The sequence below is a fragment of the Lithobates pipiens genome, unplaced genomic scaffold (assembly GCF_037356315.1).
Source record: "Lithobates pipiens isolate NorthernLeopardFrog02 unplaced genomic scaffold, aLitPip1_a1.2 Scaffold_28, whole genome shotgun sequence".
NCBI classification, from domain to species: domain Eukaryota; kingdom Metazoa; phylum Chordata; class Amphibia; order Anura; family Ranidae; genus Lithobates; species Lithobates pipiens.
In genome coordinates, this window is record NW_027507789.1 from 180866498 (window position 1) to 180893245 (window position 26748).

At 44.2% G+C, this 26748-nt stretch overlaps 1 protein-coding gene across 8 annotated transcripts in view; it reads right to left on the bottom strand.

Annotated features, from left to right (window-relative positions):
• Nucleotides 1-26748, bottom strand: part of HDAC5 (histone deacetylase 5) — a 163123-nt gene that overhangs the window by 37764 nt on the left and 98611 nt on the right. For 3 of the 8 annotated variants that reach the window (XM_077460038.1, XM_077460035.1, XM_077460030.1), the window contains 10 exons: nucleotides 24979-25244; nucleotides 14642-14786; nucleotides 14401-14554; nucleotides 12083-12213; nucleotides 9779-9910; nucleotides 8733-8845; nucleotides 6002-6115; nucleotides 4151-4328; nucleotides 2618-2808; nucleotides 527-739 (listed from right to left, as the gene is read on the bottom strand). In XM_077460038.1, coding sequence (XP_077316164.1) covers nucleotides 527-739; nucleotides 2618-2808; nucleotides 4151-4328; nucleotides 6002-6115; nucleotides 8733-8845; nucleotides 9779-9910; nucleotides 12083-12213; nucleotides 14401-14554; nucleotides 14642-14786; nucleotides 24979-25244 — 1637 coding nt within the window. The remainder of the gene's footprint in view (nucleotides 1-526; nucleotides 740-2617; nucleotides 2809-4150; nucleotides 4329-6001; nucleotides 6116-8732; nucleotides 8846-9778; nucleotides 9911-12082; nucleotides 12214-14400; nucleotides 14555-14641; nucleotides 14787-24978; nucleotides 25245-26748) is intronic. The other 5 variants (XM_077460036.1, XM_077460032.1, XM_077460033.1 and 2 more) reach the window with 4 other exon arrangements.

The window sequence follows — 26748 nt, forward strand, 5'->3', positions numbered from 1 at the left end:
GTTGATTTACTGAAGTCAAATAGCATGTGCACTTTGCAAAGTCTATTTGAGAGCAGTTGCTCCAGAGCTAAGTAAATGAGCAGGAGCTCTGCTGACATCCATCATCCAATCACCTGCAAGAAAAAACGCTGTTTATTTAATTTTCCTTACATCTGATTGGGTATTCTTTGCAAAGTGGAGCTTTACCTTATTTAATAAGCTCTGGAGCAACTGCCTATATGCATTTAGTAAATCAACCCCATAGTGTAATTGATAACATTTTCAGGTGAAATCTTTGGACCAATCGAACCCCACTTTATACATGCCCCACCACAACTGGAATCACACCACTAACCTAAAATGTCCCTACTCCAGCTCAGAACACTTTTTGCTCAGGTATCATTCTCTATCTTCTGTAATTTGGGAATATTAGCAAACACGACCCTATAGGAACTGTTATTCACAAAGACGGAAACATATCTTCTACTTCTTATAAAAAACGTATTTATTCTCTTTGTTATCAATACTGAAATGAAGCCATTGATACCTTTTTGAATGTGCTCTCTGAGCCGTTGGTCCGTCCTTCTTCACTGTCTTCATCATCGTCGTCTCCTCCCTCTTCCTCTTCTTGTGTTTCCTCGCTCTCCGTGCCTCCATCCAAGGTGAACACAGCACGACACCGTTCTCCGGCATCTTGCTCAGTCAGTTCCTCCTCTGTTTCCTCGGGGTGGGTGGGCGGCGGGCGTAATCCCTCCACAGTCTGATAGGAAACAACCTGCATCTGTCACTGAGGGTTACATCTTAGCCCTTGTACACACGGTCGGACATTCTGATGGAAAATGTCCAATCGGCCCGTGTTGTCGGATAATCCGACCGTGTGTGGGCTTCATCTGACTTTTTCCGTCGGAATGCCTGACCAACAAAGTTTGAGAGCTGGATATAAAAATTTTCCGACAACATGATCCGATCGGACTTTGATGTTTGTAGAGAATTCCGATCGGACAAAGTGCCACGCATGCTCAGATCAAATTTCTAGACCAAAGCTATTGGCTACTAGCCTGAACGTAGTCCCGTCGTAACCAAATTACGTCATCACGTTACAAACGATCGGATTTTCCAACAACTTTGTCCGACCGTGTGTATGCAACACCAGCTTCGGACGTGTGTACAAGGGCTAAGACTTTGCCTGGCCTACCTGAAACTGATACTTCCACTACTGTTGAGTACTGGTGGGCTTAAGAGAACACTAATTGCTTACATCTCTTTGGTAACTCCAGTAGTAATAGTGCACACTATGCTATGGAGTCTCCCACCTCCTGCTGAAACAGGAAGCATATGAGCACCCTTCAAAATCTCCTAAATGTACAATTAGTGATATCACCCAACAACGAGGGTAAATTCCCTTATTACAGTTATTTGATGGAGGGAGTTCTCAGAAAGTGTATCAATGTTTGACTCTACGTCTTTAAAAGACAAATCCAACCACAAGGGTGGGACCACCACACAGTAGTGGGTGATTCAAGCTATTGCCACCAGAGTCTCCGAGAGATATAAGGAATTTTTTGGATTATTAAACCCAAACTATCTACTAATTACTGAAATATCAGGTTTGGGTAGAATGACCTAAAACTCAACTCTATCATCTTACCATTTTGGAAATGATGAGACATCTCAGCAAGTTGTTCATCATAGGAACTATTATTTATTACCTGTCTTTGTTTTTTAATGGCTGTGAAAGCTAATAGAGCTGAACTCCAATCAAACGTCTCAATTCTCAATTGAAATGCAGACATGGTAGCTATTTTCCCTGCCAATGGAATTTTAATCTCAGTCCTGGGGGTTTACACAGATCTGCTGCACATCACAGTCAGCCTGGTGACCTGAGCTTTCACTGCTGCAATTAAGACACACAACTGGGTCACCTCACTCCCCCCAGCTTCTGACTAGACAGTGAAGGATCAGTAGTAGGGTAATGATGTAATCTCTCTGGTGTCTTCTCCTGTCGGCATGTTTCTTGCCAGCACAAGAGCATGCAAGACACTTGACTGGCCTTAAAGCGGAACTAAACCCTCCTATCGTTTTCAAGGAAGCTGCCATTTTGGTCTCTGATCTTCGACTGCCATGATGTTGCACATGTGATCAGTTACGACACCAGCCATTTAATGGATTGACAGTTTGATTGAAAACACAACCAATGTGACAGTTACATTGCTAGCGCGTTCCGGGAATATAACTGTTTTTTGAAACAGTTAAATCGATGGATTTAGTTCCGCTCTGGCCCTTCCTCTACCAGTCTGAGTGCTGCTTAACAAGGGACTAAAACAACTCAGATTTAGTTGATATACTAGTTGCCTTTAAAATACATTTAAAATATATGTATTTGTATTTCTTAAACGTTTCAAGAAATACAGAATTACATTAATTGGTGTTTTTTATATGCCTGGAGTTCAACTTTCACATAATCAATGGAGGATATTCAAATGTGGTTTGTCACCATGGGGGAACAAGCAAGTAAATTACTGTAGGCAGCACAATAAACATTATAAAGTTGGTTATTTCACTGCCCTGCATTACTGTTCCCAATCTAGAAACAATGGAGGTGTCTTCAAAGAATGTGCTCCTAAACACCACCACCTACCTTGCTGAGCTGCTGTTGGTCTAGGTAGTGCTGGTGTTGTAGTACTAGTTGCTGAAGGGCCTGGGGACTTTGTGGGAGTGGAGAGGACTGTGTGCGGCTCAGCGGACGATGTCGTGGGCCTTTTGTGACGGACCGTAAGGAACTGGACACGCGTTCTCCCCCCACCAGGGGCGACTGACCATGTAACGGGACTGAAACAAAGAGATTAGAACATTTGAGTCTAAGACAGGAAATAAAATAAAAACTGAGATTAGACTGGTTAATAAAGGATATCACAAATGCTGCCCTTTAAACTATTAAAAGGAAAAACTTATTTTAGATTGTCATTACATGGCCTGATACCTCAAGTGGACGTGCAAAGGAAAGGTTCTTTGAAAGCTGTGGGCGATACTGTATGCAGGGTCTTTGGAGCTCATTTAGAGCCAGCGTTAACAGGCTTTGGGCTTGTGTTGGTTGACACCAGTTTAAAACACATCTGTGATCATTCAGAATCAATTGACAAGTGTATTTGACCTGCAGCCGATCTGCTTCTGACCTGCCTCAAATTGAGTTTGCATTCACGTATTTGTATGGGAATGCAAAACCCATTTGATGCAAACAAAAAGGCCATTAACACAGGCCTTCTTCTTGCTTTGGAATAGGTTTAAGCAGGAGCGGACTGACAACTCATGGAGCCCCGGCCAATAGGAGATTATGGGGCCCCCGGGCAATCAGAGATTATGGGGCCACACAGTATACACAAACACACACACAGTATACAATCACGGGATTTTTAGACCAAAAAGATGTCAGTAAGGGACATTTCAGAGACAGATGTAAAAAAACCACACATTTTTACATACTGTCCCTGGTTTTACTGAGGCTGGCAACCCTGATGGGGCCCCCTAGTGGCATGGGGCCCTCGGGCAGTGCACGAGTGGCCCAATGGTCAGTCCGCCCCTGGGTTTAAGTTTATCACTCAGTAGAAAGGTCCCTTGGTGGATAAGCTCTGCACTGACCACACCCCACCATACAAACTTCCATTCTGCAGACTGTAAGCAGGTGAGAAGCAGCTAAGTATTTGGAATATGATTGCTAAACTCATTGAACTATGTTTAGTTAACCTAAAAAAGGGAAGGCATGCTGTTCTATTTTTTTTTTAACAAAGCCAGAAGACTTCTCATAGGTCTTGGATACTCCATCACTGTCATAAATCCCAACGCTGTTCCTGTCCACTTTGGTGGTTTGAGTGTCCTCGTCCACCTTTGTGTGTCCCAGCCCCTCCTGTTACATTATCCATAATTTAAAACAAATTAAGAAGATCATTTAGGTACAGTGGGAACCCCTCATAATGGCCACAGCACACCAGGTACTCAGCACAGAGATTTCACCAACAGAGTCTCCAAAACTGACCAGAAATATGCTATCAGTTTTAGATGGACCAACCTCAGAAGAAGGATTTTACCAAAATAAAGACACAGTACACGGAAGAGGCATAGAATATGGACAGTGAAGAAAGAGAAAGGTACATGAGAGAGGGAGAGTGATATATACCTGTTATAAGGGCACTCTGCTGCCTGGCTTGCTCCAATAAGAGGACATGCTGCAGTAGGGAAGGGGCACCTAAACTGATCTCCCCTCCATCCAGGGTGGGGAGGGTTGTGGTGCTGAGGAACGGACCACCCGACCTCAAGGTTTGGCGTTCAGCCCCCTCCTGGGGGGTAAACTGGCCCTAATAAAAAATATTTGAGAATTTAATGCAATGTTTATAACATTAATATGTCACAGGGGTGGTATTTTGCAGTAGATCTCTCTTATAACCCTCACATGAGACACATTACGGCAGGGATATGCAATTAGCAGACCTCCAGCTGTTGCAAAAAAAGTCCCATCATGCTCTGCCTCTGAGTGTCATGCTTGTGGCTGTCAGAGTCTTGCTATGCCTCATGGGACTTATAGTTCTACAACAGCTGGAGGTCCCTGCACTACGTTATATGTCAGCTTTATGAAATATCACATCATTATTGAAAAACTGCCTCTTGCTTACCGTGGATAAAAAAAACTGCTGCTGTCAAAACTTCTCCAGGCAGCCTATATCACATGTTCTGTGGCTACTAAGAGCACTGTGGGTATTTTACCTTATAAAAGACTGTTTTTAATCCAACAGATGGGAGATAACAGGAAGCAGAGCACACACGTTGTGCAACACTATTTAGCAGGCAACATGTCTATCCCTTTGTATAGACAATGATGAACGATGCAAAAAAGGCAAGTTTTTAAAAAATATGAATCCACACATGATACTGTAGAATATCTCTCTCCTAAAGTTCTCTCTGCCTCACATTCCTAGCCAGTGACCTCTACACCTCCAAAGCAATGGAAAGCCCACCAAGGTCTCACTGTCAAGTTCTCTCTCCTTTGCATTCCCACCCAGTGACCTCTATACCTCCAAGGCCATGGAAAGCCCACCAATATCACTCTCCGAAGTTCTATCGCCCCTGCATTCCCACCCAGTGACCTCTAAACCCCTGAGGCCATGTAAAGCCCACCAATGTCTCTCTCCTAAGTTCTCTTTCTACTGCATTCCCACCCTGTGAACTCTACACCTCCTAGGCAATGAAAGCCCACCAAGGTCTCTCTCCTAAGTTCTCTCTCCTGCATTCCCACCCTGGAAGAAGAAGAAGCTTATGAGTTGCTGGCTATTTTTTCTACTAAAGCCCACCAAGCTCTCTCCCAAGTTCCTTCTGTCCTGCATTCCCATCCAGTGATCTCTACACCTCCAAGGCCATGGAAAGCCAACCAATATCACTCTCCGAAGTTCTATCTCCCCTGCATTCCCACCCAGTGACCTCTATACCCCTGAGGCCATGTGAAGCCCACCAATGTCTCTCTCCTAAGTTCTCTTTCCACTGCATTCCACCCTGTGAACTCTACACCTCCTAGGCAATGAAAGCCCACCAAGGTCTCTCTCCTAAGTTCTCTCTCCTGCATTCCCACCCTGGAAGAAGAAGAAGCTTATGGGTTGCTGGCTACTTTTTCTACTAAAGCCCACCAAGCTCTCTCCCAAGTTCCTTCTGTCCTGCATTCCCACCCAGTGATCTCTACACCTCTGGGGCCATGGAAAGTCCACCAAGGCCTTTAGTTCAACCAATGTTTAGCCAACATTCTAACCTCACAACCATGTTAAATGTTACATTTTTACTTGTGTATATATGCAACATTTCAACACTTGTTATGTTAATAGTAAATTTTTATTGTTGTGTTGTACAAACGCATTATGACACAGAACTGTAATTTTTGTAAAACCTCAATAAAACGTATATAATAAAAATAAAGTTCCTGTTTAAGAGCTGCTGAAGATCATGCTATGGTCAGTTTGTTTGGGATGGTGGTACGGGTACTCACACTGAGGCTGCTGGCGCTTCCCTGTAGGCAGATGTTGGGTAGTGACGGAGAAGTGTATAGGCCCAAAGGCCCTCCTGTCCCATCTAACGTAAGGACTCTTTGCTGAGGCATAATCTGTGAGTGTGGACACAATTAATAATTACCGAACACCAAGAACAATACTCAACACAAACATTTCAAAGTTTTGTTTTTTTAATCGCTAAATAAAAGCAATGTCGGGACTGGTGTTCCTTTTTGTAATTGTACAGGACCTACCCTGATGGATAAAAATCAGTCATCTTGAAGCTGAAATCAGCTCTCTTATCAAGGCGTTTTGATGACGGGAAGAGGTTAGCTGTGCATGGAACTGCATTTTTTTTTTTTTTGCAATGTCTAGTTTGTGTGTGAAGCATATAGAAACAGGAAGGTGTAAGAGGCATTATGTCTCGCTTTTTTCTCCAAACGTAATGCAGTCATTTGTTTCTGCTCTATGAGGCATCTAAATGCCATAAGTAGACATAACTGAACTGGCTTACTGTATATTAAAAGCCAAACTCCAGGCAGGTATTAAAAAAAAAAAGTTTTGAATTATGTAATTTTCTTTTTTTAATGCAATTAGTCTAAGTACCAGAAATTGACTTGGTATCATCAGCCCTGTGCAAAACCCTGTAGCACTGAGACTTGGAGAAGTAGAGGCAGGAGTAGGAATCAATAAGGTGTGCTGAAAACATACTGATAGGAGGAGAGGAAGGAGTGATGAGCTCCTCAGTCTGCTGCTGCTCCTTCACTGTCCAATCACAGGCTGGGGGCAGGGAGGCAGGCATGTACTTGCCATCAGGACTACCGGGAGTTTCCCGGTGGGTCGATGGCTCAGTGGGCCACTCTGATGTAATGGGGCTGTTGATGGGACATTCTGATGTAAGGGGGCTGATGATGGGACACTCTGATGTAAGGGGGCTGCTGATGGGACACTCTGATGTAAGGGGGCTGCTGATGGGACACTGTGATGTAAGGGGGCTGCTGATGGGACACTCTGATGTAAGGGGGCTGCTGATGGGACTCTGATGTAAGGGGGTGCTGATGGCACACTCTGATGTAAGGGGGTGCTGATGGCACACTCTGATGTAAGGGGGCTGCTGATGGGCCACTCTGATGTAAGGGGGCTGCTGATGGGACACTCTGATGTAAGGGGGTGCTGATGGGCCACTCTGATGTAAGGGGGCTGGTGATGGGACACTCTGATGTAAGGGGGTGCTGATGGGACACTCTGATGTAAGGGGGTGCTGATGGGACACTCTGATGTAAGGGGGTGCTGATGGGACACTCTGATGTAAGGGGGTGCTGATGGGACACTCTGATGTAAGGGGGTGCTGATGGGACACTCTGATGTTAGGGGGTGCTGATGGGACACTCTGATGTAAGGGGGTGCTGATGGGACACTCTGATGTAAGGGGGTGCTGATGGCACACTCTGATGTAAGGGGGTGCTGATGGCACACTCTGATGTAAGGGGGCTGCTGATGGGCCACTCTGATGTAAGGGGGCTGCTGATGGGCCACTCTGATGTAAGGGGGCTGCTGATGGGACACTCTGATGTAAGGGGGTGCTGATGGGCCACTCTGATGTAAGGGGGCTGGTGATGGGACACTCTGATGTAAGGGGGTGCTGATGGGACACTCTGATGTAAGGGGGTGCTGATGGGACACTCTGATGTAAGGGGGTGCTGATGGGACACTCTGATGTAAGGGGGTGCTGATGGGACACTCTGATGTAAGGGGGTGCTGATGGGACACTCTGATGTTAGGGGCTGGTGATGGGACACTCTGATGTAAGGGGGTGCTGATGGGACACTCTGATGTAAGGGGGTGCTGATGGGACACTCTGATGTAAGGAGGCTGGTGATGGGACACTCTGATGTAAGGGGGTGCTGATGGGACACTCTGATGTTAGGGGCTGGTGATGGGACACTCTGATGTAAGGGGGTGCTGATGGGACACTCTGATGTTAGGGGCTGGTGATGGGACACTCTGATGTAAGGGGTGCTGATGGGACACTCTGATGTAAGGGGGCTGGTGATGGGACACTCTGTTGTAAGGGGGCTGGTGATGGGACACTCTGATGTAAAGGAGTGCTGATGGGACACTCTGATGTAAAGGAGTGCTGATGGGACACTCAAAATGTAAGTGGGCCGGTCTGGATGAAGTCCAGGGCCAAATTTCTGTCCCAGTCCAGCCCTGCAGGGAGGTGACCATGCTGTATTGCTTAACTGCAGTAGAGAAAAGTGAGGTCACTACGTGGCTGTGATGTGTGTCTCTTCCTTATGTTTACTCTTTTTTATAAACCGTAGTAACTCTGAGCAAGGTTGTAGTGCTCTATGAGCAGTATTTAGTCTTTTGTGTTTGTTTATGGTTGTGTAGTGCCTTATTGTAGCACCTTGAGCCAAGGTATGCCCCATAAGCTTTGGTATGTATTTTCTATGCTTAACAATAATAAAAAAAGAAGCCGTCTGCCTGGAATTCAGCTTTCAGATATGCATTATGTTTTTTGTTTTTTTTATTGGCCTGGATGTCTCCTCCAAAAATAAATATATTTTTCCCCCTCTCCTATCTTAACAAGCCCCAAGTGAGGGCACACATTGCTAATCTTATATCCTTCCTACCAAAATACAATCAAGAATGACAATTTTCCCCGTTACTAGATCATTTACCGTTGTCCAAACTTGCTACAGCCATGACCTCCGTTTCTCCACTTACCTCACTGGCAATATTGGGCACACTCCCAGTCAATCCATTCTCACAGATGGCACTATTTGAGCTGTTTGGGGAGCTGGGTCCTGATCCGGGGGCGCTATTACATACTGAGGACACTGCAAGAGGAGTTATATCATATCAATAATGATAGAGCGGGTTTCTAAAGCTGGCTATGCACATTACAATTTGATTGTCCAATCTCTATACAAATTTCTATAGATTGAACTAAAACTTGGGGTTGCTTTACTAAAGGCAAATAGTCTGTGTACCCACCAGTGTACCTGCTCAAAATCCGAGGGAAACATGAAAGGAAAATGTAAAAAAAAATGAATTTTTGCTTGCACATGATTGGATGATAGAAATCAGCAGAGCTTCCCCTCATTTCAGAGCTTTCCTCAGATCTAGAGCAAATGCACTTGCAGTGCACAGTATATTTAGGCCTTTAGTAAATCAACCTCCCTATAGCGTGATTGGCTACCTAAACAGTCCATTGAAGTTGCATCCAATCAGACAGGTCTTTGCACTACATCATTGTTAGTAGACCTAAAGGAGATTGTACAATCAAATTGTAACGTCTATTATCAGCTTTAAGCAGCTCATGATAGGTAGTGAGTGATAAAGAGGTGTACGTTTAATGGGGGATGGAGAAAGTTGGAAGATCATAGCTGTGCCAGACCAGGGGAAAGCAGCCGTCTGGCAAACAAAGCATACTTGCAGCTCACGCTGGTGTAGCCATTCTCCGAAAAGAACAGTGTACCAATAATTTTTATGCGCTGACAACTACTGGCTCTACCAAAGATTTAAACAATTAACAAAATGCCATAACTCCTTTTTAACCAATCAGAACAATCTATCACCGTTTCGCTAGTTTACAACTGACTTGAGTTTACAGGGGAGCAAGGCAGCCCATAATAATTGTCATCTACACTAGATTTTCTAACAAACACAAGAGCAGACAGATTATTAGTTTGAGCCTAGATGGGAAGCACACTAGGTTACTGACAAGCCACTATGGGGAAGGAGCCACAGCGGGAACTATGGACACTTACCTTGAATCTCAATGGCTCTCTTCTTGAAAGCGCTAATGACCGTTCCATCCTTCCTGCGGAGGAGGGGGCTGCTGCGTCGCTCTGCAACCTTCTGCTTTAACCGTGAGCGGACTTTTAGATTAGGTTCAGAGGCTGGAAGAGAAGAGTTAAACACTGTCAATATAGATAAACTTTTTTTTTGTATGTAAGGGATTCATTTTTTTGTAGTTCCTATTATATGATACAATTCAATTTCCAAAGAAGGGGTTACAACTGAGCACCTAGGCAGCAGGGCAACTCCAGTACCATATAGTGCCTAGAAGTGCCAGGACAAGGTCACCCAGTGCCCAGGGCAAAGATGAGAAACTGCCCCTCCATCACCCCCTACCACCACCAACCACCCCCTGTTGGGTGGAGAAGGGAGTGGGCCAATATCGGTGTATGCTAAAATGTTTGTGGTACACTACAGCCAACTGAAAAGTTTAAAATAGGTGCACAAATATGGGTGGTAAAGAAAAATGTTCCTGAGTCAGTGGTGTCACTAGAAGGTAAAATGTCCCCGAGTCAGTGGTGTCACTAGAAGGTAAAATGTCCCCGAGTCAGTGGTGTCACTAGAAGGTAAAATGTCCCTGAGTCAGTGGTGTCACTAGAAGGTAAAATGTCCCTGAGTCAGTGGTGTCACCTAGAAGGTAAAATGTCCCCGAGTCAGTGGTATCACTAGAAGGTAAAATGTCCCAGAGTCAGTGGTGTCACTAGAAGGTAAAATGTCCCTGAGTCAGTGGTGTCACTAGAACGTAAAATGTCCCTGAGTCAGTGGTGTCACTAGAAGGTAAAATGTCCCAGAGTCAGTGGTGTCACTAGAAGGTAAAATGTCCCTGAGTCAGTGGTGTCACTAGAACGTAAAATGTCCCTGAGTCAGTGGTGTCACTAGAAGGTAAAATGTCCCTGAGTCAGTGGTGTCACTAGAAGGTAAAATGTCCCAGAGTCAGTGGTGTCACTAGAAGGTAAAATGTCCCCGAGTCAGTGGTGTCACTAGAAGGTAAAATGTCCCCGAGTCAGTGGTATCACTAGAAGGTAAAATGTCCCAGAGTCAGTGGTGTCACTAGAAGGTAAAATGTCCCCGAGTCAGTGGTGTCACTAGAAGGTAAAATGTCCCTGAGTCAGTGGTGTCACTAGAAGGTAAAATGTCCCTGAGTCAGTGGTGTCACTAGAAGGTAAAATGTCCCTGAGTCAGTGGTGTCACTAGAAGGTAAATGGTCCCTGAGTCAGTGGTGTCACTAGAAGGTAAAATGTCCCAGAGTCAGTGGTGTCACTAGAAGGTAAAATGTCCCAGAGTCAGTGGTGTCACTAGAAGGTAAAATGTCCCCGAGTCAGTGGTGTCACTAGAAGGTAAAATGTCCCTGAGTCAGTGGTGTCACTAGAAGATAAAATGTCCCTGAGTCAGTGGTGTCACTAGAACGTAAAATGTCCCTGAGTCAGTGGTGTCACTAGAAGGTAAAATGTCCCCGAGTCAGTGGTGTCACTAGAACGTAAAATGTCCCTGAGTCAGTGGTGTCACTAGAACGTAAAATGTCCCTGAGTCAGTGGTGTCACTAGAAGGTAAAATGTCCCTGAGTTAGTGGTGTCACTAGAAGGTAAAATGTCCCCGAGTCAGTGGTGTCACTAGAAGGTAAAATGTCCCTGAGTTGGTGGCGTCACTGAAAAGAAAAAAATGCCCTTGTATTGCGTTGGTGGTGTCCCTAGAAGGAAAAAATGCCCCTGAGTTGGTGGTGTCACTCAAAATAAAAAAAATGTCCCTGTATTGGTGTTGTTATTGGTGTCGGTGAGAAGAGGAGAACGGAGCTGATCAGCTCCCAACGCACCCCTGCTTCCACATAGAGAGGCTATGCCCAGGACATGTGTGCCTTCTGCCCCCCCCCCCCCCCCCCATCCGCCCCTCCTTTGTCTTGACCCTGGTGCCTAGTATACCTAGCTCCATCCTTGGGTTTGCAACCCCCAAATTCTGCCTTTTCTTTTTCTAAAAAGTCTATATTTACTTACTGCTAAACAAGCTTTATGCCATTGTGAGATGGAGATGCGTGTGCATATTTGCCCAATACATAAATACAGATTCTGGCTTTTTTAAGGGCTATTGCAGTGGACAGACACACTAAATGTAATTCAGGGCACTGGAGGTTGCCTAATATGCACCTGGGGGGGGGGGGGGATTTGTGGGCTTGCCATTGCTAAATCCCTTCTGGAAATGCTAGGTGCCTGGCTGCCATTCCAGTTGTCTAGCCCCAAAGCTTTCTTAGTATATAAAACACAGCTTTTGGGATTAGTTACCAGTTTTGCGAAGAGGAAAGTCATCTCGCCCATCGCAGGTTCCCAGTAGAGACATCTTGTAAGAAGGAGGAGTAGCTGGAGATCCAGCCTGAGGAGGGGAGCCGTGGTCTAATGAGGTATGGTGAGTTCCCCTAATGGATGAACACAAGGTCAGCAAAGGGTAAAATAAAAAGGCAGTGGGATATCAGCAGGGGGAAGGTCATGGAGAACCCACAGTGCACACCAAAGTGGAGAAATATATACAAATAGAAGGCACTAAAGTAGTTCATATGCTGCCATTTTAGCCCTTCATAGATAGCTACATTTGCTAAAAGTACAATATGTAACTGGGGTAAATATATATGTAGTCTGTTATATATGTAAATGTGTTTCTCTTTTTTTACATTTTTGCATAAAAATAAAAATGCAATAAAAAGTATCATATGAACAGTAGGCATCACAAGTTGTTAGTAGGTACTGGGGCCTTCCTAAAGGAGAAGTATGGCCAAAGCTTTTTTTTTACCCTACTCCTCCTGTGGGCCACAGGGATGCACTTAGTTCTGCACTCCTGTAACCCAGATTCAGGCGACAGCGGACCAAAACCCATCACACAGCTGGTCCAGGCACTGCAGGGATCCCGCCAATAATGTCAGAATCCACTCAGATGCCGGAGCCAGCAGCTCCCAGCCTCTGCACAGTCCTGCACTCCATTGACTGCTGGAGGGGCAGAGTACTGAGTAGTGACTGTGCTCAGAATAGACCTGAGAACTGGGCGACCAGCAGTCTTTTATCACTCAGTTCTCATTGTAGAAATGGCAGGGGACAGCTGCAGCATCGCATCGATACCGCAGCCATCTAGGTATGTATGTTTGTTTTTTTTAATTCCCACACTTCTCTCTTACATTGTGGACCAGAGGATGATGTGTTATGCCAGTTTCGTCTTTCTTGCAGACTGGAGCTAGGATGCATCACCACTGAACCACCTGCCATCTATGCCGTGGGCCCTCAAACTACGACATACGGACCTGCTACATGACTATTTGGGCCGCAGCTAGGGTCAGTGATGTATACTCAATGTGCAGCAGAGGCTTTCTATGGTTTCTGCTTCTACCTCATTACCCACCCTCTGCAGATCCTTCTTCTTCAATGCAGGTTCATCCACTCCATCCCCCACTTTTACATGCTTGCCCCAGAAATGACAGTAGGACAGAACTTCCTCCATCTAGACCTTGTCTATCTCCAGGCTCTCAGCCAGAGTTTAAGCCTTACAGTGGTGGGGTCCCCTTTGATGGGGACTTGGGTGTAAGGGGGCACACTGAAGGAATGGAGACCCTGATGTAAGAAGGTCTAGCTGTCTGCCCCTCAATACTTGTAAAATATTATATGGAGTGAACAGGGAGAAGCGGGATTGTTGCGGTGCTTACAGATAATAATGGAAACCATTTATTTAAAAAGGTATATAATTTTAATAAGAATAAAATTAAAACAAAACAGGGCCACCTTGTTCACAGATAATTAACATTTGATAGTGTGGGTAGTCATTTGGCAAATATTCAGCTCTGACAAAGGTTTCATTTTGGTATATTAACCTGACACGTTTCGCCTATTTCATCAGGGGGTATACGAATCAAGAAAATGCGTAAAACTGTACAGAAATACTAAAGGAAATGAAATAAATACAAAATATACAAAACATATAAATGTCATTGAATATAAAAGGTACACATCTTCATGTCGAGCTAATATACGAAAATGAAACCTTTGTCAGAGCTGAATAGTCGCCAAAATGACCGTTCTCACTATGAAATGTTGATTATCTGTGAACAAAGTGGCCCTGTTTTGTTTTAACTTTATTCTCATTAAAATGATATACCTTTTTAAATAAATGGTTTCCATTATTATCTGCAAGCACTGCAACAATCCCGCTTCTTCACTCCATAGAATTACCTATTTGGGATGAAGTGGCAATTACTTGGGTGTTCTAGCCGAACATACTTTACATAAGTGACTTGTAAAATATGTTGCGGCCCTTTGTGCTGAAAAGTTTGGAGACCCCGATTCATGCTACGCGGGTCCTGCAGCAACCTAGTGACAAGTGTCTGTATAGCACTGTGATATGTGGAGAGGAGTGTCTCTGCTCTGACCTTTGGGAAAGTCTGTATTTGCATAATGCCCATGTCCTGTGTTCAGGTGTTACCAGGGCACAGTGCATTTTAGGGAGTGGTACCTATCAGCACCAGGTGGCTGTAGCAGAGATAGTTTAAAATTATTAGGAAAACAGGTTTTGCAGAAAAAACGATATATAGTGCTGAAATAAGATAGGTGAAAAGAGAACTCACCAACATTTGGGGTGCTGTAGGATGGAATGGTTTGCAATTCCTGGCACCTCTTTAGACTTGCTGAGCAGGAATTCCTGAAGCTTTAGCTTCACCTCTGTGCTGGCTATGGCACCTTGATGGGACACAAAATGACATACGGGGACAAAAGGTAAAACTACCAATGGACAGATAACCTAATGACTGCCTTCCGAAACCAAACCACCCCCCCATTTCAGCTGTCCCCGCACTCTCCCTGGCTTACTCTCTTTACTTTTCTCTTTGTTCCTGAGTATCAGGAGTTGTTGCTCCAGTCTCTGTTTCTCGGCCTCCTCTTGTCTCTGCCTCTCTCGTTTCCTTTGCTGCTCCAATTCCTGCTGCCTCTTGGCTGCCAAAATCTCTTGCTGCTGCTGGGTACAAGGAGGACACTCAAGTAAGTGGAATAAAAGGCCACTGAGCGATATGAAAACAGTAGGAAGTAAATTCAGTCATTAAAACACATTTGGATTAAGTAGAGGATGATTAAATCACAATTACATTTTTAATTTACATCAATTTAAAACGAAAACTGCAAATTCCGCTGGACAATGTCCGATCGGACCGTGTTGTCGGATAATCTGACAGTGTGTGGGGGGCTCCATCGGACTGTTTCCGTTGGAGTATCCGACGGACCAAGTTTTCCAGCTGGGCTATAAAATTTTCCGACAACATGATCCGATCGGACTTTGTCCGATCATGTGTAGAGAATTCCGATCGGACAAAGTGCCACGTATGCTCAGATCTAATTCCTAGACCAAAGCTATTGGCTACTAGCCTGAACGTAGTCCCATCGTAACTAAATAACGTCATCACGTTAAGTACGATCGGATTTTCTGACAACTTTGTCCGACTGTGTGTATGCAACAGTTTCGGACAAAATCCGGCGGATTTGGTTGTCGGAATGTCCGACCGTGTGTACAAGGGCTTACTGTTTGTTTTCTTGCGAAAGCAGCCACAGTAGAAAAGCATGTCCCCTGCCAGCATGCCGCAGAAAAGTGAAAAGCAGAGCTCAGTCTCGCCCCCTGCTAGAGCTCTCCAATCAGCACAGAGCATGAGATTTGCTGATTGTAGAGCTATAGGTGTGACTCAGCAGGAGGTGTGGTGTCAGACCTCTGCATAGAGACCACTGCTTCCACCCAGAGGGCAAAGGTCCTTCTCTACAGCATGCTGGCAGGAGACAAGCTTTTCTACTTTTTGCTTTGATACACCTGAAACGTATTTAGCTGATTTAACCTAAAAATTCAAGTGTGCTTTTAAACCCTTGTCAAGTTTTTTGTCCCATTTGGGAGATTCACCTTCATTTCCTGTGACATCGAAAAAAGGGGAAATGTACTTATGAAGCATATCTGGGCACTTACAGGTCCCAAAACTAGAAGAAAAGTATAATTTCAATGGTGCAATAGTTCTTTAAATTCCTGTGAGAGTCATGCTTCATTGAATTAGGTGAACCTTTTCTACATGCACCCAGGCTTTTTACATGCTATAGCGTGCAGGTACCAACCACCAATATATACTGTATGTATGTATATATATATATATATATATATATATATATATATATATATATATATATATATCTATATATAATTTTTTTTTTATATATTATAACATACTGCTAACATATATATCTTTTTTTATATATAGTCCAACAACCCTCCTCATATAAAATATCAGACTAAAAGGAAGGGTATTGTACAGTGGTGGCCCGTCCATTAGGGGCACTGGAGTGCCACCCCCTTTATCCCTTTATCTACGGCCGCTATTTTGGCAGGACACCGCCACTCCTTATTCATGCGTCCGGCCCCATTCAGGACCCTGGGTGTGTGAATTACAGAGGCGGGGGTGTTTTTTTGAAGCCCCTGATTTCAGCGATGCTCTAATAGGCTTCAAAATAGGATGGGCTCGTGGCACAGAGCATTGCGCCAGGAGCCCACCTTGGTGTTAAAACAGCGAATGAATATTCGCTATTGAAACACTGATCCTCAATCCGGCCAATCAGAAGCAGGTCTGAGACCCGCTTTCCGATTGGTCTGAAAAGAGAAGAATCCCATTTGGCTGCCAAGGAGAAAACTGAAGCCGCCGCAATTCCAGTGATGAGCAGGGGAAGGGAAAGCCGTTGCCACCACCACCGAGCAAGGGAAGCCACTGGTGAAGCCCCGGAAGAAGCACCGCCCACCATGGATGGGGTAACACCCGACCGGCTGACCGCGTTACTGTTTGCCGCCCCCCCAAAAAAATTACCAACTGCCGTCACTGGTATTATACAGTGTTGTTATGTTGTTATAAACAATTGTAATAAACAATACTTTCAGGCAGTAGGGGCTAAATAGGCCATTCTTAACCTTTTTCAGATGGAGGAACCTTTGGAAGAACTTTCATGTTTCAGGGTGCCCCTGCCAATAATTAATAAATCTACAGCTCATGGTATATTAGCATGTTTGTCAGTGCAAAAAATGCCCCTCACAATGGTGGCCATTGGAAAGAATTCTCTTTATATTGGTGGTCAATGAAAAAAATGCACCTTACATTGGTGGACAGTGGGAAGAATTCACTTTATATTGATGGTTAGTGGGAAGAATGTCCCTAAAATGGGGTTCATTGAGAAAAATGTTTCTTAAATTGGTGGTCAACGTGAAGATTGCTCCTTACATTGGTGGTCAGTGGGAATGTGCCTTAAAGTGATATTAAAGGTAAATTGTTAAAAAAACAAAATCATGTCTTACTTACTGCTCTGTGTAATGGTTTTGCACAGAGCAGCCCCAATTCTCTTTTTGTTGGGTCCCCCGCCGCTGCCCCTAGCCCCTCCTCTTCTCTGCCCCATAGCAAGCCACTTGCTATGGGGACATTTGTGAGTGCGCACTCCCAAGCCCTTCTCTGTACGTCCATATGACATACAGAATGGGGCTAAGCCCTGCCCCCTATCCTCTTCACTGGCTGTGATTACCAGCAATAGGTGAAAATGGCTCTTGCTGTTCTACCCTAGCCAACGAGGAGGCAGAGACCCGAGAGAGCACTTGCTCTTGTGCACATAGCTGGATCCCTATCGGGCATTAGGGAGGCTGCAGGGCGAGCTGCATACTGAAGGTTTTTAACCTTAATGTATAGAATACATGAGGGTAAAAAAACCTTCAGCCTTATTACCACTTTAAATGGAGGTCATTGAGAAGAATGCTCCTTACATTGGTGATCAGTGGGAAGAATGCCCCTTACATTGGTGATCAGTGGGAAGAATGCCCCTTACATTGGTGATCAGTGGGAAGAATGCTCCTTACATTGGTGATCAGTGGGATGAATGCTCCTTACATTGGTGATCAGTGGGAAGAATGCCCCTTACATTGGTGATCAGTGGGAAGAATGCTCCTTACATTGGTGATCAGTGGGATGAATGCTCCTTACATTGGTGATCTGTGGGAAGATAGCCCCTTACATTGGTGGTCAGTGGGATGAATGCTCCTTACATTGGTGATCTGTGAGAAGAATGCCCCCCTTACATTGGTGGTCAGTGGGAAGAATGTACCTTACATTGGTGATCAGTGGGAAGAATGTCCCTTACATTGGTGATCAGAGGGAAGAATGTCCCTTACATTGGTGATCAGAGGGAAAAACGCTCCTTACATTGGTGATCAGTGGGAAGAATGCTCCTTACACTGGTGGTCAGTGGGAAGAATGCTCCATACATTGGTGATCAGTGGGAAGAATGCTCCTTACATTGGTGATCAGTGGGAAGAATGCTCCTTACATTGGTGGTCAGTGAGAAGAATGCCCCTTACATTGGTGATCAGTGGGAAGAATGTCCCTTACATTGGTGATCAGAGGGAAGAACGCTCCTTACATTGGTGATCAGTGGGAAGAATTCCCCTTACATTGGTGATCAGTGGGAAGAATGCCCCTTACACTGGTGGTCAGTGGGAAGAATGCTCCATACATTGGTGATCTGTGGGAAGAATGTCCCTTACATTGGAAACCATTGAGAACCATAAAGAATCCTAGGGTAAGCGTATGAAAATTCCCGGCTTTGCCCGTATGGGTGTACCAACAAACATAAAAAGGAAGTGACAAGGTGGCTACTGTCATCAATTGAACCGGAAAGGGCATTTTAGATTTTAGAAAAACAAAATATATGGTACATAATGCTGGTTTTAAGATAAAGTACTGTGCCTGTTTCCTCTACCATGCACATTCCCAGCATGGCCTCTTCTCAGATCTTAGATTAGCCAAGAGCAGAGAAGGTTAAGAAGATTAAAGCAAGACTCTTTCAATGGAGCTGACTGTTGCAGGAAATGGAATATGTAATGATGGTAAGAAAAAGGGTGCAGTTCTTGAAGGGGAAAGCAGAGGGTGCTGTCTGAAAAGGAATGCGCCAAGCAGATTTGTAGGGAGAGTGAACTACATTGCGCCCAGAGAGCTGAGTGGGCACAGTGCCCAGAAGGAAGCTCTGAAAAGCTTTAGTAAGACATGTGAAGACAGCAAGTCGGCACCTTCTAGGCAGCTGAGTAAAAGGGGGAAGGATCAGATCCTTAAAGAGAATCGATCACTAAGAAATTGACCTAGGTGAAAAACCTCAGCTAGAATCCGCGATTATCTGACTCCTGGGCTACATACTAGTTGTGGGTTTGCAAGATCCCTCACTCTAAACTAAATAAGATCAGCTTTATTATACTAGTATGCAGGCTGAGAATGGCACCTGCAACCTAAAGCTTCTCGCTTACCGTGTTTCCCCGAAAATAAGATCCGGTCTTATATTAATTTTGGCTACAAAAAAACACACTAGGGCTTATTTTCAGGGGATGTCTTATCTATGTCCCCTGTCTTCTCTCGCCCTCTCCTTCTGTCAGCTCAGGAGTCATCATTATGACATCTTTAACCACTTGCCGACCGGCTCACGCCGATATACGTCGGCAACATGGTTTGTTCCCGGGAATCACCATATGGGTACATCTGTACCTTCAAGGGCATTAGCAGGCTCCCGTGTGCCCCCCTGTGTGGTGGGAAACCCGATGTGTGTGGCCGGTGGGTGCAATCGCCGCCAGCCACGCATGATCGCATGCCCGAGAGTAGGAGCAGGGATTTGTGTAAACACACAAATTCCTGTTCTGTCAGGAGAGGAGAGAGACATATCAATTGTTCCTACTAAGTAGGAAAAATGATATGTCTCTTCCTCGAGTCAGTCCTATCCCCTCACAGTTAGAACACACCTGGGGAACACAGATTTAACCCCTTGATTGCCCCCTAGTGTTAACCCCTTCATTACCAGTGACATTTACACAGTAAACATTGCATTTTTTATAGCACTGATTGCTGTATAAATGTCAGTGGTCCCAAAAATGTATGAAAAGTGTCCGATCTGCCCGCTGCAATGTTGCAGTACAACTAAAAATCAGAGATCACCGCCATTACTAGTAAAAAAAAAAAAAAATGCCATAAATCTTTCCCATAGTTTGTAGATCTTTGATATATCTTTTGCGCAAACCAATTAATATACGCTTATTGCAATTTTTTTACCAAAAAATATGTAGAAGATATATTTGCCTAAACTGAGGAAGACATTAAAAATATTGTTTTTATTTTTCAAAATTGTCACTCTTTTTTTGTTTATAGCGCAAAAAATAAAAACCACAGAGGTGATCAAATACCACCAAAAGAAAGCGCTATTTGTGGGGGAAAAAAATAAGTCAATTTTGTTTGGGTACAGCGTCGCACGACCGCGCAATTGTCAGTTAAAGCGGTGCAGTGCCGTATCACAAAAAATGGCCTGGTATTTTCAACAATAAAGTTACAAAAGGGGACACACTGGACATTATTTAATCTTTTTACAAAACGGATTATATTTTTTTAAAAGGACTTTACTAGGGCTTAATTTCGGGGTAGGGCTTATATTGCAGCCCTCCCCAAAAAAAGTATTTAACTTTCCAACAGATTCCCTCTATATGAGTTAGGCTTGTACTCTTTTCCACTACAAAACAACAAATTAAAATAAGTTTTGTAGCCTAATGCCGTGTACACACGATCGGAATTCTCGTCGGAAAAAGCTCTGATGGTTTTCCCGACGGAATTGCGACGGAATTCGGCTCAAGCTGTCTTGCCTACACACGGTCACACCAAATTCCGATTGTTTATAATGCGGTGACGTACAACACATACGACGGGACTAGAAAAAGGAAGTTCAATAGCCAGTAGCCAATAGCTTCTGTCTCGTAGTTGAATCTGAGCATGCGTGATTTTTGGCGTGTTGGAATTGCATACACACGATCGGAATTACCGATAGAAACTTTTTCCGTCAGGAAATTGAGAACATGCTATCAATTTTTGACTGGCGGGAATTCGGACAGCTAAATTTCCGATGGAGCATACACATGGTCGCATTTTCTGATGAAAAGCTCTCATCAGTCTTTTTCTGGACGGAATTCCGATCGTGTGTACGCGGCATAAGAAGTAAGGTCTGCCCTCACATGCTATTGGCTGGCCAATGTGTCGCTCACTTATCTGTAAAAGGGAGGAGCCACTAACCTGTAGACTCTTTCCTTTTTTTGGATTACTTTATGTCATTGCTCGTAGCATAGCTGATATAAAATAAGTAGTCGACCTCCTTATCTCTTAGGCTACAGGGACGCCCTCTCTTCTCTTTCTTTTCTTTCCTCTTTTTCTAACCTCTCCTCATTTTTCTTTTCGGATTTGAGCTGACTGTATCTTATTGGAGATTGGGCATCCTTTTTTTTTTAAAGGGATAGGAGCACCGATACCTTTATTATCGTATGCATGGCCCTGTTAGGCCTTGATATGTTCCATTTTATACCTTGCACATTCTATATGACAGGTGCTTTTACTAATGTGATATTTGACCTGCTCACAAGGTGCACTTTATAGGAACAAATGGACATCTACGTAACGCACCTTTCTCTACTCATATGAGATGTTCGCTTTTGTTCAATTATATGAAAAACTCTATAAAACAGATTGAAATATGAAATAAGTAGTAGCAAACAGGAAAGGTAAGAACTGATGTCATCTGTGGAACTGGAACCTTGAATATGGCTCCTTCCAAGGCTTATGTCAACCATTGGTGGATCATGAACTTTATTCTTCCAATGACAACCTATTTCTGTTGTGGACTGTAAATGTGTGTTTTCAGGTGCTCCCTCCCTCCATTGCTACAGTTTGACCCCTTGGTAATGATATGGTGATGCTAAAAGGCAATAGAAGGAGAGAAGGAGGAAAGTGAGCAGAAAGAGAAGGAGAAAGAGAAGGAGACTGATGGGAGAGGAGAAGGAGACTGAAGGGAGAGGAGAAGGAGGAAAGGAAGAGAAAGAGGAAAAGAAAGACAAACTGAAGGAGCTATAGAACAGAAGGCAAGGAGAAACAGGAGAAAGGGAAAGAAGTAGATAAGGAGGGAGAATAAAGAAAATGGAATGAACCAAAGGAAGAGGAGAATATGAAGGACGGGAAGAGGGAATAAAAAGAATGAAATAAAAGAGAAATAAAAGTAAAATCAAGAGAAAAGGTTTGGAGAATAGGAAGAAGGAAGAGAAGGAGAATAATAAGAAAGTAGGTAAAACAGAATGAAAAGAACAGAAGAATGAGAAGACAGAAGGGAAATAGAGTAAGAAGCAAGAGAAAGAGAATAAAAATAAGGAAGAGATAGAGAATCAGAAGATGAAGGAGAAGGAGATTAAAGAAGTGAAGGGAAATATGATGAAGTAAGGGAAGGAAAACAAGAAGAAAGAAGGGAAGGAGAATACAAAGAAGAAAGGGAATGAGAATATGAAGAAAGAAGGGATGGAGAATGAGAAGAAGTAAGGGAAGGAGAATGATAAAGAAGGTAAGAAGAATATGAAGAAGAAAGGGATGGAGAATGAGAAGAAGGAAAGGAAGGAGAATGAGGAGAAAGAATGAAAGGAGGATAAGAAGAAAATAATATTAAGATGAAAGACAGGAAGGAGAAAATAAAGAAGGAAGGGGAAGGATAATGAGAAGAAGGAAGGGAAGGGGAATATGAAGAAGGAAAGGATGGTGAAAGAGAATATGGGAGGGAAGAGAATGAGAAGGAAGGAAAGCAGAATAAGAAGGAAGGGAAGGAGAATAGGAAGAAGGAAGGGATGGAGAGTATGAAGACGGAAAGGCTGTAGAATGAGAAGGAAGGTTGGAGAATATGAAGAAGGAAGGGGAGGAGAATGAGAAGGAAGGATTGAAGAATATGGAGAAGAGAGGAAAGGAGAATGATAAGAAAGAAGTGAATGAGAATATTAAGAGGGAAGGTATGGGGAATGAAAAAAGAAGAAAGGGATGGAAAATGAGACGAAGGAAGGGATGGAGAATGAGAAGAAAGAAGGGATGGAGAATGAGAAGAAGGGAGGGATGGAGAATGAGAAGAAGAAAGGGATGGAGAATGAGAAGAAGGAAGGGATGGAGAATGAGAAGAAGGAAGGGATGGAGAATGAGAAGAAGAAAGGGATGGAGAATGAGAAGAAGGAAGGGATGGAGAATGAAAAGAAGGAAGGGAAGGACAATGAGAAGAAAGGGATGGAGAATGAGAATAAGGAAGGGAAGGAAAATGAGAATAAGGAAGGGAAGGAGAATGAGGAGAAGTAAGGGAAGGAGGACACAAATAAAGAAGCTAAGAAGAATAAGAAGAAGGAAAGGAAGGATAATAATAAGAAGAAAGGGTTGGAGAATATGAAGAAGAAAGCGAAGGGGAATGAAAAGAAGGAAGTGAGGGAGAGAAAAAGAATTGAAGGTGAACAAACACCTGTTACAGATGAAACATATTATGAAAATGCTCCAGCCGAGGTTACCATAAGGGAAAAGTACCTGTCAGAATGGCCATTATATCCAGAGATATAGGCAGCTGAAATTCTATGCAAAGAGTTAGGAAATGTTTGAACCTACATCAGATTTTTTATTATTTTTTTTTGCTGTTCACATTCCCTTTTTTGTCCTTGTGTCTGGGACTGAAGGTGATGGGAAATCCAAAATGTTTGGTTGTCCCCTGGTCGTCACCAGGTCGACACCTCTTCCTGAGTAAAACTGATACAGGTTAGAAATTGTTTGAGTTCCGCTGAACACGATTTGAAATCGGCAATGCAGTCCGGCTTCGGGGGCGATTTGACAGACACCTGTGCGGGTTCATGCACAGATGTCTATTCAAATCGCCCCCAAAGTCACCAAAAGTAGTAGAGGAGCTACTTTTCAAAGTCGGTTCAGCACCGCAAAGTCGAACGTTGCCATTGCTGGCAAAAGCCACCGATTTGACATCCAATTTGACAAATCAGCCCAATATGAACGTGGAGTAAGTGGATTTTTCTTCCTGATGTGTCTTCTATTAGGTAAGTAATTAAGATTGGCTGTGATTATGCCCGCAAGGCCATTGCACTCAGCTGGCGTAAGCCCACTCCTCCTCCTCTCTCCCTGTGGAAAAAATTGGTGAACGATAGCCTGCCTCTCTACAAAGACTGCTATGTTAATAGGGGTTGCCCGCAAAAATATAACAAGGTCTGGTCCAGCTGGCTGGCGGATGCCTCCACGGCCTCAGACCCACAGCCTACTTAACGCATTATCGTTTGTTGATAAATAGGAATATGCACTAGTGGAAATGTTGTATATTTGAGTAGCATGGTTTAGTTCCGAGTCGTCCTACTGCACATGGAGACGGCTCTTTGTGGCCGGTGTGATGCCTTGAATTCTCCGACATGTTTTGTATGTAACGCACTGTCTTATATTGCAACTCTATACACGTCACGCCTGTAAGGCCCCTTTCACACATGCTGATGGTATGTCCGTATTTCATCCATCCGTTTGCGGATGAATTACGGACATCCATTCATCCCTATGGGATGAGCATCCGCAGACACCCGCTATTGTCCGCCTCCGCAACAGTCCGATTCTGCAGACGGAGGAAAATCCTATTTTTCTATCCGTCTGCAGAGCGGATCGGACGAACACGGACACACGGTCCGTGCTCGTCCGATCCCCATAGAGGAGAGCGGAGAGCTGACAGGGCGGTCCCCGCACAGTGTGCGGAGACCGCCCTGTCCGCAGCCGGCTCAGCGGGGACAACGGAGCGATCCCCGCTGAGCGAGCGGATCATCACGGGGCGGATCATTACTGATCCGCCCCGTGTGAAAGAGGCCTAACACTAATCGTGACCAATGTATGTGTTTTTGTTTGTTTTGTTTTGCTTTTGGTTGCTTGTTCACTGTTTAAATTCCAATAAACAGATTTGCAAAAAAAAAAAAAAAGATTGGCTGTGATTACTGCATATTATAGGAATGTTTACACTGCGCAAGTTGGGAGGTAATCTGTGCGTGGAAGGACGAAACTAAACGAAAAAGGTCAAACCATAGAAAACATCAATATGTTTAAAATGTATGTGAGCTTAAAAAGTTATTTTGGACTTCAAATTCCGAGGTATGTTGCAAATAAAAATCAATCAGATTACAAATATTTTACCAATCCAAGTTGGTGTAAACAGAAATAATTGTCATTGGCTGCTACAGACAATTTTATTTCAGATGATTTCATTCATAATTTCCAAAGATGTTCTTGATACACAGATACTGCATTTCCTACCTTGAGGTGCTTCTGGAGCTGGACCTCGTGTTGCCTTGTCAGGTTCTCATGTTGCTTCTGGAACTCGGCAAAAAGTAGCTGTTTCTGAAGTTGTTGCTGCTGTTTCAGGAGGATGAGTTGCTGCTGGAGCTGCTGCTCCCGGCTCACCGGGTCCATGACCACTCCGGGACCACTAGCTGCCCGTGGCTCTTGCCTCAACTCCCCGGGACTTGGGGGGAGGCTGCTTGAAGAGGGCACTGCTGCAGAAAGGAGAGGGGTGACCTCCACTGTTTGGAAGAGACAATAAGAAGATGGTTAGAGACTATGGTAACTTAAACACGGTGAAAATTTGCAACAAAATGCTGACCAGAGGAATGGAAATCCAATTAGATATCCACCGATAGATGTGAAATTAAATGCACACAACTTACAATATCAGCATATTAGAAAGCACACACTAACATGCTGAGCTATAACTTTGTGTGATGGGGTCCCATAACAACACCACTCTAATGCAATACAGAGGCCTCTGCCTCTCTAATCGCCATCTCAATCCCTATATACATCTAACGTATCTCTTTTTTTTAAAATGCTATCATCACCTGCATTAATGAATTTGTAGACAGTGCTGGCCCCTCTGTTCTCCCGGACCCCATAGCAGTTGCATGGTCTGCTGTGACTATATGCATGCCCTTTCTAATATGCCATTTGCTTCCATACTCATAAAGAAGATGGAGGAGCAAGAAGGTTGTTAAGTAACTTCAAAATAGGCTGTTGGCCCTCACACTTCACATTAATTCCAATATCAATTCTGATAGTTGTCATTGGAACGAGTGATCCTAATTGTAGGTTCCTCTATATTCTTGTTCCAGTGCCAACTGTAAAACGTAGACCTTCCCGGTGGAGACACAGACAGCAATAAAAACCAGACAGGTTTTAACCCTTCCCAAATCTTTTCAAAATATTATAAATTTGAGCTCTACAGTGGATATAAAAAGTCTATACACCCCTGTTGGGTCAGGTTTATGTGATGTAAAAAAATGAGACAAAGATAAATAATTTCAGAACTGTTTCCACCTTTAAAGCGGAGGTCCACCCTAAAGTGGACCTCCGCTCATCGGAACCCTCCCCCCCTCCGGCGCCACAATTGGCACCTTTCAGGGGGGAGGGGGGTGCAGATACCTGTACAGTACAGGTATTCTGCACCCACTACCGGGATAGCTCTCTGCGGAAAGGGGCGTAGATTACGCCCCTTTCCGCAAGTGCCCGTCCCTTTCCGCAAGTGCCCCGCTGCCTGCTGGGAAACACACAGATCCCAGAGGCAGCGGGGACCGTCCTTATTGCGCAGCACGATTCGCGCATGCGCAGTAGGGAACCGGGAAATGAAGCCGAAAGGCTCCATTTCCTGATTCCCATACCCAAGATGGCGGCGGCAGCACCTTACAGACGATCTAGAGATCGGCTTCGGGTGCCGACATCGCGGGCGCGCTGGACAGGTAAGTGTCACTATTTTAAAAGTCAGCAGCTGCAGTATTTGTAGCTGCTGGCTTTTAAAAAAAAAAAAACGCGGAGTCCCGGTGGACTCCCGCTTTAAACTGTTCTGTGACCTATAAAATGTACAACTCAACAAACTGAAATCTTTTACACGGAGGGAAGTAAAAAAAATAAAAAAATAAAAATATGGTTGCATAAGTGTGCACACCCTTAAAACTAAGCCCTTGTACACACGGTCGGACATTCCGACAGAAAATGTCCGAAGGGACCGTGTTTGTCGGATAATCCGACTGTGTG